Below are 13,340 nucleotides of genomic sequence, written 5' to 3' on the forward strand. Positions count from 1 at the left end.
GTGCCCTGGGCCCCTCAGGTCTGTGCCACGGGGTCTCGTGGATGGGTGTCTGCAGGGCACGTGGGATCACGGCACTTTCAGCCCCGAGCTGCTGGAGCTATGACAGTGGGTCATCGTGGCCACCTGCTGGTGTCCTAGTGGCAGCCGCCACCATTCCTTACCAGGACGGCTGGAATAGTGGTCACCTGTGCACCACACCTGGCCCTCTCCGGGCTCTGGGGCCAGAGGGAATGTCTCAAATGCAAGGCCATCGTCAGCGAGGCTGTGGGTGTGGCCCTCTGAGGGCCCGAAGTCCCAGTCTGCCGGGACCATTTTTCTGTGCAGACCACCTTTCCCCCACCCTAAGCCCCCCACCGGTCACAGCGACCCCCGGCAGGTCATTTGGGAAGGGACAGTACAAGAATACAGGGAGAATGACAGCTGGCCTTGGTTTCTGAAGAACCAAGAAGGAACGTCTTTTTAATGCGTTTCCTTGGCCATCAAGAGAAGGGACAGATACCGCAAGGTGGTTAGGCTAGATCTCCCGAACAAAACATGGCTTAGGGCACAAAGAGGGGCCCACCCTGCACGACTGCACTTCGCACTCAGGGGCCAGCAGGAAGCCCTCCGCCCTGCGGGGCCGGCAGGCTATCTCGCATCCGAGGGGTGAGGACCTGTCCCCACAAGGGACGCCTCTGACCTTCCCTGGGGCCTGGGTCTGGGGTCTCTGGGTCCCTCAGTACCGTGGCACAAGGAGCAGGGTCAGGGGCATCCAGGATGGGACCCAGCTGAGTCCTGAGCCGAGCACGTGGCTGAAGACCATCCCCCATCCCCGACGCCGGCCCCGGCCACCCCCCGGGGGAGGCCCGTGAGTCAGACGCACCTGATGGCGTCGCCTGGAGACAGGATCCACGGGATCGATGAGAAACCCGGCCTTTGGGATGTTGTTGGTGAAAATCATTTTCTTCCCCGAGTCCACTTCCATCCTCTGAAGCTGCCGGTTTCTGATGAGGCTGAGGAGACAAACGGGCCAGTCACCGCGGTGATGCGACGGGGACTCGCCAGGTCACAGAAGTAACAGAACCGGGGCACCGCGTGGTAGGAGCCCATCCTCTGGGTTGCTGATCCTTCGGGTTTGCCGGAACGCTCCCCTGGCACATGCATTTCCAGTTTCCTACTGGAGACCCACGTGACCTTGTCATTAAAGTGTAGATACCCATGGACAAGGGGGAGGCCCCAGGCAGCGCCGGCTGGGGGCTCAGCCCCAGGCTGGGACACTGCCCTTGGGACAGACCAGAGCTGCGCCTGGCATCATGCTTGGCGCCCAGTGGAACCCCAGCCTCCTGTTCTAAGGGCACCCCGGGGCTCTCCCCTGCATGGGAAGGGGGTGTTGCCTGAGACCAGGCTCCGAACCAGGGACCCTCACCTCAGCAGGCTTTCCTCCAGCCGCCTCAGGGCCTGCCACGATGCCACCAGCTCCTCCAGCTCCTCCTGGACCATGGCAGCCCCTTCTGGAGACGACTTCTTCATCACCAGCTGGCCGTGCGCTTCGACCAGGGGCAGCTGGGCCTCCTTCTCCGGGAGCTCAGCCAGCAGCCTCTACAGGACACACGGCCCCGCACAGTGAGAGGTCGGGGCGGGGGTCTCCGGTCCCCGCATGTGGGATCTTTGGCCTCCCAAGCCTGCTTCTTGGGAGGCAAGGGAGGGAACTGGGTAAGCCGTCTTACCTCGACTTCGACCTCTCGGGATGGGGCGTCCCAGGGGCCCGCGTCCTCTCGGTGTGACCGCAGCTTCTGGGAGACCGTGGCAATCCACTGCCGCAGCTCCAACAGCTCATGGCAGAAGGTACAGTGCTCCCGCACGCCCTGCTGGCACCTGTCCGTGAGGTCCTGCAGCACAGCCCCGGGGGGCCCAGTATGGTCTGAGCACCAGAGGGGGCTGGGACCCTGGGCGCCCCCATATCCTACAGGCCCCCCAGTAAGATGGCCCTTAGGGCTCCCTACCCAGCAGGAAAACAAGAGGCAAGTCCTCCCTTCTGCCCAGTACAGGGAATTTGCCCTGGGCAGACCAGCTGTGGTTTAAAGTATCTTTAGTCCGGCATGACTTTTACAGACAGCACCGTGTCCGGATGAGGGTGCGGGCAATCAGGGCTCCCCCGCACCACCTGTGTGCACAACCCTCACACACCGCTTGGAAGAACCAAAGGTCAGTGTCTACTACAACTGAACACAGGCATCCCTGTGCCCCAACCATCTCACTGCGGATGTAAATGTAAGAGACACAAGCATCTTCACCAAAAGTCACGCCCGCGTGTGGTGCTGCTTGTGAGAGCCCCAACCTGGAAGCTAGCCAGGTGCCCAGCGACAGAAGCACGGGTGCGTATGTGGAGCTATCTTCAGAGAGGGGGGATATTTTAGAATGAACAGTTTAAACAAGAACCTAACGCAACACTGTGAATGAATTTACAGCCAACCTGTGGGCAGCTGGGAGGGGACACAAAAGATAACGTTCTGTCGGATTCAATTAAAATAACATCTAAAATCGGGCAAACTCAATCCATGGTGTTCCAAGTTGAAAGTCGGGGTAACCCTCAGGTGCCAGGAGTGGTGGGCAGTGACTGTGGGGGGCATGAGGGGCTCTGGGGGCCGGTGGAAGCCACTATTATTCTGTCATGATCTGGGTGCTGGCACGTGCAGAGTTTTTAAAAATTCATCCAACCGCACCCTTAGACATTTACTTTTCTAGATAGGATTATATTCTGATAGTTTTTGAAAATGGTCTTGCTTTTTCTTGCCCCTCCTCTCAGCTCTCTGAGGCTGGGCCTTGTTCTTCTCTGTCTTCAGGAAAGGAGGGCACCTGTCTGTCCTCCTGGTCACCCAACCTGGGCCCCTCTGAGCCCTCCCGTCGGCCCACCACAGCGCAGTCAAACCCCCAGGTCTCTCTGCGAGACCTGGCTGAGGCCACCCCCGGCCCTGCCCTCCTGCATTCCAGATGCGGGCTGACACCACTAGACGCCAGGCCCACTAGAGCTGGGGACACACAGACGCTGCAACCCATCTTCCTGCCACAAACCAGTGACCGGAGCCCGAACAGTCACCTAAGACTCCGCTTCTCCGCAGTGTCACCACACCTGCCCCTCCCGTCCCCTGGGCACCTTCAGACCCAACGCCTTCAGTGGCCTCGGGTCGCCTACTGGGGTAGGTTCCCCCCACCCCAGGAGGAGACAGGAGGGTCACCTGGGCTGTGGGGGAAGGACTTATTTGCACTTAAAGGATTTAAAAAGCCCTGAGTACCCCAGTAATAAAGGGGGGGGCATGACTTCTTTGAAGATGTAGACAACAAATGAAGAAGCATGAGACAATTGGAAAATCCGCGTTCCCCCGCTGCTAATCAGGCTCAGCTAATGCTTCTAATTATTATCACGATCAAGCAGACTCATCACATGATACAAGCATTAGCGCTCAGGCTTGCTGCTTCCGTGGCTCTGTGGGCTCCCAACCAGCAGGGACAGTGATTCCTTTTTCTCTACGCCCCCTGCCTCCACCTTGAGACCCCTAGACACTAACTGATTAAGTGGAGTTAAGTCAGCCACGCAGATCAGTGGGCATCTACAGGTGGGCCCGTGTTTCCTGGAAGCTCGCAGGGTGGGGGCGGGGCTTGGTTGCTGTGACAGTGATGGGGCAGGAGTGGCACCTGCAGATACAGTGAGAGCGACAGGTGTGGCCACCCTGCTGCTCCACGGCCTGCAAGGTTTCCTCGTGCCCTGCTTGAACTCGCAGTGCCGAGAAACCTGCCAATCATGACCCTAGCTCGGACACGTTTCCCAGCTGATGGACAAACACAGAGGTTCCTAGTCCTAATAAACAGGCTGATTTTTCCAGGAATACCTCTACTCCGTCAACGGATGGAAGACTGTGCTTTGGTGTGATTGAAACTTCACCAAATGTTCACATTTTCGGTGAATCTCATAAGTAGAGGTGCTGGGGGCGGCCACCCACACGGGGCGCGCCTTCCTGGGACCACCTTCCGCACTTACATGCCAAAAGCATTTTATTCGAACTACTGCCTTTTCTCTTTCGTATCACAGGAAAGGCATTACATGCCGTTCTTACATTGCATGGACCACTTAGACTCTCTATGAATTTTGGGATGACACAGGATTTTGGGAACATTTGATATTAAAATAGGCCGGGTCCCGTAGCGAGGAGAAGTCCGCCTTAGACTGTTTTCTTGAGGAATGGCTGCCTGAGGGCCGGCCCCACAATCCCCTGGGCACATGTGACCAACGCAGACCTGGGCCCCTATCTGAATCAGTCACTGAAACTTGTCCTCGGGCCAGTTTTGAAGAAGCGTGCACCCCGCCCCATTCCCAGGGCTCAAGGGGCCGGTGGAAGGGTGCAGACCCGACAGAGCCCAGGGCGGCCACTAGAGGGCGCTGCAGAGGAAGCCCCGGCAGCTGCAGCGCCACTTTCAACTTGCCCTTAACACAGCCAACGCACACTGCACGCCCGGGGCTGCTGTGGGGATCAGAGCAGCCCGTTCTGTTCCTCCGCCTCCTGGCACACCTGGAATTATATCTGAACTTGCTATTTTGCTGACTCATGGTCCATCCACCCACGAGAATACAATCCCCCGGGGAACAGGGGCTTTGGCTGGCTGGCTGGTGCGGCCTTCCGCCCCAGAACGCTGCCTGGCATACAGGAGGTGCTCAATAACCATCTGCTGGGTGAATGAGGAAGAGAAGATAGGAACGGAAAAAGAAACACAGAAAGGTTGGAAGGAATAGGCAGAAAAGGCAGGAATAGAAAGAAAAGGCAGAGGAAGAACCCCGGAGTGTAGGATCCCGGGAGCCTGGTTTACCTCCAGAGATCTCTGCAGGGCCTGGTAGTTGGTGGAGAGCTGGTCCATTTTGTGCTGGTGGCTGGGGTTCCCCTGGATGAGAGGCCTCAGGGCCTCCATCTGTGCCCCTAGGTCCAGCCCTTCTTCCTGAAGCCCCTGCAGGAAAAGCAAGTGTGGCTGTCCTGTTTGCCTCTTGTCATGGGAGCCGATCAGGGTTGGGGGGGGGAGAGTCTGAGTAGACCCACCCCTGAGGCTGCACCCTATGGCCACCTGACAGGTTCCCCTCTCAGAGCTGGTAAGATCTTTAAAAGGAGACAAAAATATTCTGGGACAGGGTGCCTGGGTGGCTCAGTCTGTTAAGCATCTGCCTTCAGCTCAGTCAAGATCCCAGCGTCCTGAGATCGAGCCCCGTGTTGTGATCTCTGCTCAGCACAGAGTCTGCTGCTCTCTCTCCCTCTGCCTGCCACCCGCCTTCTTGTGCTCTTTCTGTCAAATAAAATCTTAAAAAAAAAATTCTGGGACACCAGCCTGGAAGGCTTCTCTGGGGAGCAAACTCCCATGTGAATTCTTACTTGACGACCACTTCTCCTGGAGAAGAATCACAGCCCAACCTGAGTTTCAAAGCCCCCAAATGCACCATTTTTAATGTCTTCCTAAGAACCCTCTCAACAGAAGTATGAGCTCTGCGGGAGTTTTAAAAGGATCCTTGTATCACGTGCAGTTAAAATCTTATCAGCTCCTTATCAAGCCGATAATTATCGACCTGCAGTCTGTGCGCAGCCTGCAGATGTTTTAAAACATTTATTTTCACTTTCAAAAGCCCAATTAACTGAAGCCCGCTGAACTCATTAGGAACCCTTAGCAAAGCAATTTAAGGAAAACTGAATACCCACAGTAGACTTTGGAATCACAGAGTAAACACCACTTTGCTGGGCTCGGGAATCAGCCGTCTGCAGGTACTAAAGGTCTCTCGGAGGCCGGAAGCCACCAGATAAATCAGCAGAAATTCAGAGGAAGGTCTGAGCTCAGGTGAGAGGCTCTGTGGCGGCTGGAGGGGAGCTGCTTCTGGGCACAGCAGAGCCCCTGAGCAGGGCCACTCGGGCCCCACCAAGCCCTTACCTGCAACCTCGAGAGCTGGGCCTGTTTCCGAGGAAGGTCCTGCTGAAGCCCATTCTCGGTTTGCACCCTGTCTTGGAGGTCCGAGAGCTTCTTCTGGAGGGGCTTAAAAGCAGCCCCAAAATCTTTGTGCTGGGCCAGCAAGCTCTGCAGAGACACATAACGGGCAGCACAGAAATTAAATTTCCTCACACACACCTTGCACAACCTGCCCCTCACACCCGCATGGCTCTTTCTCCAGCCTTCTCCTGGCTGCTTCACACCCACTCAGGCATCACCCCCTCCAGGAAGGCTTCCTGGAGCCCTTGCGGAGGTTGGACGCCCTCCCTGGAATCACCGTTGGGGGGTCCTCACATGACGGCTGTTCCGCTCTCTAGTACAGAAATCTCCTTTGACACTCCTGCACCCCAACCCCGGGGAAGCCAGTTCTGTGTGACAGCAGTGTAGACGGGTTTGGGGGGCAGAGGAGGGAATGGCAGGTGCCCAGGACACCAGTTAGAAGGCTCGCTCGTTCATCACATCCGGTGTACAGATGAGGAGCTGAGGCCATGGGGACGAAGGGAGAGGGCAGGCCACTGGCAGCTGGTGGTGCCGCTGAGGCAGGAAGGAAGGCCACCCCCCTCCCTCCCCAGATGGGCTGGTGCCCAGTGGGTGGCCCGGGACACCCACCTGCAGCTTGCTTTTCCTCTGCAGAAGGCTGTTGTGCAGCAGGTCCCTGTCCCGCACAGAGCTCGCCACCTGCTCCAGGAGGGCCGTGGCTCTGTCCGGGCCGAAGATGCTCTGCAGCAAGTCCTTCTTCAGCTGCAGCCCCGTCAGCTGCTCCTTCAAGCGCGAGCTCTCGGCCAGCGCCGCCTACGGCAGACGAGGCGTCCGGTAACCCCAGAGGCCGGCCAGGGCAGGTGCTCACTGGGAGGCTGTCCTGCTGCCCCCGCGCCCCCGCCCCATAGGATGTGCGCCTTTCGTACCGGGAGCGGAGGGGATGTCAGAACACGTTGGGGAGGCCCTGCATTTCAGGGTCACCGCAATCCGCTCTCACCCCCCCAACTTCCATCTAATCACCAAAACCTGGGCAAGAAGTCTACCTCCTCTCCAGCCATCCCCACTGCCATGGTCCAGTGATCCTTTCCTCAATGACCGCCCCCTCCAACCTCATCACTGACAGCAATGGGCCTACCCCCTGGGCGCTGTTTAGGACATTCTGAAGGTCTAGGGGGCCTCGGGGAGCGTGGTCGGTTGGAATTCAGGAAGGCTCCCCCGGAAGAGGTGACGACAGTGTGGAATTTCGCTGTGTGGGAGCTCGCCAGGTGAGGGAGGGCCTAAAGGAGACCCATGTGATGAGAAGCTGGCTCCCATGCAGCTGCAGCCAGACCCGGCACAGCCCAGGCCCCACCTCTTCCAGGAAGCCTGCCCTGACCACATCCCCAGCCTATGCTCCCTCCTCCTGCCCCAAAGCCCTGGGCCAAACCTCAGGTTCCTGCTGATTAATTTGCTGTTTGGGGTAAGCACCTCTTGTGGCTCTGAGGGCCCCCACAGGGGTCTTGGTGTTAGCTGGCAGAGTCCTTCCGTTTTATACCTGTGACATTACTGAGATACTGAGCTAGTCAGGGAGCTGGGAAGGAAGAATGAAGATCCCCCCGGCCCGGTAGGTAACTCTAATCCAAGGAGAAAGTGATCACTTCCCCACAAGTTTCTACAGAGCCATCTGGGTGTTCAAGGCAGAGCTGAACACTCCTAGTTGGGGAAATCCAAGAAGGCTCCCAGAGGAGGCAGTTTTTCCAACAGCCCTGGGAGGGCAGCGAGGGTCCCTGGAGGAAGGGCAGCACAAACACGGCTGACACAGCTGAACTGGTGTAACCTTCCCACGAGGGCCTGTGGTTGGTGATCGGCCACACAGAGGACAAGCCTCTTTAGGGAGGGGGTGACCGGCACTCCCTTTTCAGCAAACCTGGACACCATACCACAGGGGTCACAAATTCCAGCTGAGGAGTCGCCATTGTGAGTGTGAATTCTGTACTAACTGGGAGGCCTTGGGTAGCTCCGAGACTCAGTTTCCTCATCTGTAAAATAGGCGAAGTCACACCCAACTCACGGGGCTGGATGAGGCTGACATGAGGGGAGACCCAGCCAGCATTTAACACGGTGCACAGCCCACAGCGGGCACACGCTAGCACACGGCCCTTCTCAGCTGGGGTCAGTACACCAGCTCTTCCGGGATGAGCTGCATCCCCCGCCAAAAGATAGGAAGTCGTGGTAGCCACCATCCCCAACTACCTCCGAATGTTGCTGTATTTGGAGATAGGGTCTTTACTGAGGTTACTAAGTTGAAATGAGGTCATTAGGGGGACCCTCATTCAGGGTGACCTGTGCATTACTAAAAGGGGAACTCTGGACCCAGATACACATGCGCAGACGGAAGAGAAGGGGAGAAGCTGTCCACGTGACCCCAGAGGCTGAGACTGGAAGGGTGGGTCTGCAGGCCAGCCGACATCAACAACCGCCAGCAACCACCAGGTGATAGAAGAAGCAGGGAAGCCTTCTCCTCTAGAGGCTTCAGAGATAGCATGACCCCCTGGACAGCCTGATCGTGGCCTTGCTGTCTCCAGAACCATGAGAAAATGAGGTTCTGCTGCTCTAATATACCAAGTTTGGGGACTTGTTACAATTACCCCCGAAAACAAGTATTTCAGCCACGTCCAATGTTGGGGCCTGGTGTCTCGGTTTCAGAGGAACTTTGCGGTTCCATAGGCTACTCTGAGGCTCAGTGTAGGAGTTGAGTCAAGAAATATAGGGCTGGCAGCCTGTTCCTGGCCCGTGAAACCCATGCTTCCTGGGAAAGGCTGGTGAGTGCAATCTAAGACATGTTCGCAGCCAGCAAACAGCATTTAAACACGGACAAACCACAGTCCTGCCCGATATTCCAATAGACTGCTCTATGAAACTCCTGGCCTGGGGGTCCTGAATCACATTCTAGGAAGACGGTACCTACCCCCACCCCCGGCCTGGCATAGGTCCTGGTTAGCTTTCTGCCCCAGGGAGATGGACAAGATGGAAACACAACTGGGATCTAGTGGGAAAAGCACCTGTCGCTGAATCAAAGCCAGCCCTGACACTGTTGCTGTGTGACCTTGAGTAAGAGCCTTCCCCTCTCTGGGACACAGTTTCCTTAACAGTCAAAGGATAATGATTTAATTGTCCTGCTTGCTTCACAAATATCTTCCCAGGACCCAAGTAATAGCAGAAATAAGAACATAAGAGGCTAGAATCCACCATTCTAGTCTCAGCTCTGCCTCTCGAGTGACCTTGAAATTGAGTGCCTCTGCCTGACCTTGAACAAACACCCTAACTTCTCTCTGGCTCTGGTCCCTCAACAGCAACATGAGGAGGAAAATGATGGAAATGGAGACCAAAATCTGTACATGGATATTCAACATATACAAATGATGAGAAGGAAAACTGGAAGCAACCTAAATATTGTAAGAAAGGAAAAGCATATTATGCAGCCATTTAAAGTGATGACTTTTTGGAAACATTTTATCTTTTTTCCTTAAAATTTGTTTAGTTGAAGTATAATAGACCTATAACATATTAATTTCAGATGCACAATATAGTGATTAGGTATTTGTGTACACTGTGAAAATGATCGCCACACGAAATCTAGCACCATCTGTCACCACAGAAAGTTATGATTATTTTTTCTTTATGACAATGGTTTTTTTTTTAAAGATTTTATTTACTTATTTATTTATTTGGCAGACAAGGATCACAGTAGGCAGAGAGGCAGGCAGAGAGAGGAGGAGAAGCAGGTTCCCTACTGAGCAGAGAGCCCGAAGCGGGGCTCGATCCCAGGACTCTGGAATCATGACCTGAGCAGAAGGCAGAGCCACCCAGGCACCCTGACAATGAGAGCTTTTAAGATTTACTCTTTTGGCAACTTTCACTATGCACTACGATAATGACTATAGGCACCATGCTGAACCTAACAGCCCATGACTTATTTATTCCGTAACTGCAAATTTATACCCCTTGACCCCCTTCACCCATTTTGCCTATTCCCGACACCCCACCCCATTGGCCACCACCATTCTGTTCTCTATATCTACAAGTTTTGTTTTTTTTTTTTTTTTTTTTTTTGAGATTCCACATAGAGATGGGATCGTGTGGTATTTGTCTCTCTTGGCTTGACTTGTTTCATTTAATGTAATGTCCCAAGATCCATCCATGTTACTTTCAGTGGCAAGGTTTTATTCTTTTTTATGGCTGAGTAGCATTCCATCATGTATGCTCGGACCTATCTATCACATCTGCTTTTATCCATTCGCCCATCAGGGGACCCTTCGGTTGTTTTCAGGCGTTGGCTATTGTAAATAATGATGTCATGAACAAGGAGATGCAGATATCTTTTCAAAGTAGTATTTTTGTTTTCTTTAGATAAATACCTGGAAGTGGAATTGCTGAATCATAAAGTAGTTCTATTTTTAATTTTTTGAGGAACTTTCATACTGTTTTCCACCATGGCTGCACCAATTTATACTCCCACTGAGAGTGCTCAAGGGTTCCCTTTCCTTGACATCCTCACTGATGCTTGTTATCTCTCATCATCTGATGCTAGCCATTCTGACAGGTACTATCTCACTGTGGTGGTGAGATACACTGCCCAGATGATGAGCGACATTGAGTACCTTTTCATATGCCTGTTGGCCATCTGGTTGTTTTCTTTGGAAAAACGCCATTCAGACCCTCTGCCCAGTTTCTGCTGAAAAATTTGCCAATAGTTCATGAAGTTTCCCTTATCCGTAACACATTATTTTTCTCTTGCTGCTTTTAAGATTCTTTCTTTAAAGTTTTGACACTCTGATTATCATGGGTCTCCCTGAACCATTTTAAATGATGCCAAGAGAAAGCTCAGATGGGCCAACTACAAATATCAGAATACACAACTATAAAACATGATTCCAAATACACAAAAATTGTCATGTATTATTTAAGGCTTCTGTCTAATGGTGACCATACTGCATAGAAATGGCTAGATGGATTTTCAACAGATATAAAGGTTATTATTTGGGATTGTCTGACCTAAAATTGATTTTTCCAACACATGTAAGATCCTCAGGCCTCCCCAAGTGAATTTTATGTGTGTTGAAGGGCCTCTAGAAATACCAGGTTGGATAGAAAATGTGATGTTGTGTCCCTCCACGTGTTAAGAGTGGTCCTAGGGTGCATGGGATTGCGGACGCTTTCTGCTTCCTTCTTCACAAATCTTCACATCTCCAAGCAGGCATGACTTTCATAACCAGAATGAAAATTAATATAAGGTGAGGCTTGTATCTGACATTCTTTTGCATCTCCTCCCATTCAGTGTGTCTTAGACTCCCCGGACCTAGTATTTTATGGACTAAAATGCTTGAAAGTATTTCATGGACTTCAGAGCTCCACTGGGTACCATCGGGCAGCATTGACGGGCTAATCAGAGCTGCCATGTTGACAGGCGTTTGTGGTAGACGCTGAGGTCTGCTCGCCCAACACTCATTCCTCCTTCTTGCTCACCCAACAACCAGCATTGTGTCCGGATGGCAAAGTGCCCGGTTACAGGTGCTGAAATAAGTTTCTAGGGCCAAGATGGGTCTTCCTTCACCCTGGATGCCAAGGCAACAAAGTGAAACTTTCAGATAAGTTCTGATTCCCCGTAAATGCTCAGCTTGACCAGAAACACAGTGTATCTAGCCTGCGATCCCCAAACGTCAAGCCAACTCTTGGCCTTCTCAACCCAAACAAGGCTGACCGTCAGCCTGTCAGAGGTTTTCTATCTGTCTTTTCCTTGTTCTTCATTCTTTATCCTATTAAACCTTCCTGCTGTCTGCCCCATTTTGCAGTTCTCCAAAAGGAGGCTGTCCGCTTCATGAAGCGTTAAACAAAGTTGGTTTGTCTCTTCTCAACTGTCTTCTTTAATCACGTTTGATACCAAACAGTCTGTTTGGTATAAACCAGTCCTGGCAAACCCATCATTCTCAACCAGTGATGGGCCCAGGGAAAGTCATGTGATCTGGCAACTGAGCTGTAAGGAATCCCCTGGGGCTTCTGGAAGGAGGGTTTGCCTCCCTGTTCAAAATGGTGAATAGAGAAAGCCTTTTTGTCCCCATGCTGTTCCTTCCTGAACAAGATGTTGTTCATGGGAAGATGCAAGCTTGCTGTGGTGGCAGCCGTCTTGGGGCCATGAGCGAAGATGCGGCTTTGAGCTAGAAAGAGCCTGGGTCCCAGAAGATACTGTTGATCTGTCAAGCCAGTCCTGAACCACCTGAAAGTGTCTGGGTTTTAAGCTGCCGTTGGTCAGAATTTCTGTCACTTGTCACATGCCTCCTAACTGATGCCCATGCAGTAAAGGTAATGGCCTCACATGCCCTCCCTCAAAATTGCTCATGCTTCCCCCAGAGGACTGTCTGCAGGAGGATCCAGGATGGAAGGGGTGTGGGAGAGTCGGTACAAAGTCCTGTGGTCACACCAGCTACCAGACTTTGCCTTCTACCCAAGAATTGAGGATGACCTTGGTCGCTGATGACATTTCCTGTGTCTACTTAGAACTTGCCAGGCAGGGGTACGATGAACTTTGCCCAGATTCCTGGAGCACCCAGGAACACGCCTTTCACTGGAAGTAGGGCTGTGGTGTCGTGCCTAGTGGGTGTGGCCTCCCTCCTCCCCCCTGCACTGGTCAGCCGTCCTGGCAGGACCTGCTTACCTCGATCTGGGGCAGGAAGGTGTGAATGGCGGGCAGGTCTGGCAGGCTGGCGGTGATGTCCAGGAGCCTCTGCGCCAGGGCCCTCCACAGCTGCAGATCCTGTAGGGGCCGCTGGAAACGCTGCCACAGCTCCAGCCCCGTGGCATTGTGAAGTTTGGCGCTCTGCCCCTTCAGGCTGTGAGGGCCACAGAGGGGAGACACGGAAAGAGGAGAGAGTGGGGTCAGTTCAGAACTGAGGCGACTCCCGGGGAGCCCAGCGCACGCGTTCCCGCAGCCTGCTGGGCGTGGCTATGGGGCCTTCGGCTGGATTAATGTGCGCTGGAGGGAAGCCAGTTCTCAGACAGACCTGCAGCCCAGCCTCCCGACCCAAGAACCTCAAGCCTTGAAGAGGAATCATGGAGCCCCTGGCCTGGTCCAGCTCAACCCCAGGCACCTTGTGGAAGCTAAAGCAAAATCCCTTCCTGAGTGAGAGACCATCATCCTGGGCCCTAATAACTTCTAGAAATAATCTCTCAACTACGACATCCAATCACAGAGAGCTAGCATGTAAAACCTCAGCAGGAGAAGCTGGAGGGGAGTCCCTCGGCTAGCGGTGCAGAAGAAGTCCACGGCCCTGCCACGGCCTTAGCTTCCCGCAGGGGATCCCAGGCCCCTGCTCCGAGGTACAGATGTACAG

General features: G+C 53.7%; 1 protein-coding gene across 3 annotated transcripts in view; it reads right to left on the reverse strand.

Moving 5' to 3' along the window:
- The window catches only part of SYNE3 (spectrin repeat containing nuclear envelope family member 3), an 82,692-nt gene that overhangs the window by 12,371 nt on the left and 56,981 nt on the right, over positions 1-13,340 (reverse strand). For all 3 annotated transcript variants that reach the window (XM_032345180.1, XM_032345181.1, XM_032345182.1), the window contains 7 exons: positions 12,665-12,839; positions 6,604-6,786; positions 5,938-6,081; positions 4,840-4,974; positions 1,707-1,868; positions 1,406-1,578; positions 863-992 (listed from right to left, as the gene is read on the reverse strand). In XM_032345180.1, coding sequence (XP_032201071.1) covers positions 863-992; positions 1,406-1,578; positions 1,707-1,868; positions 4,840-4,974; positions 5,938-6,081; positions 6,604-6,786; positions 12,665-12,839 — 1,102 coding nt within the window. The remainder of the gene's footprint in view (positions 1-862; positions 993-1,405; positions 1,579-1,706; positions 1,869-4,839; positions 4,975-5,937; positions 6,082-6,603; positions 6,787-12,664; positions 12,840-13,340) is intronic.

Source organism: Mustela erminea, chromosome 5, assembly GCF_009829155.1.
Source record: "Mustela erminea isolate mMusErm1 chromosome 5, mMusErm1.Pri, whole genome shotgun sequence".
Classification (NCBI taxonomy): domain Eukaryota; kingdom Metazoa; phylum Chordata; class Mammalia; order Carnivora; family Mustelidae; genus Mustela; species Mustela erminea.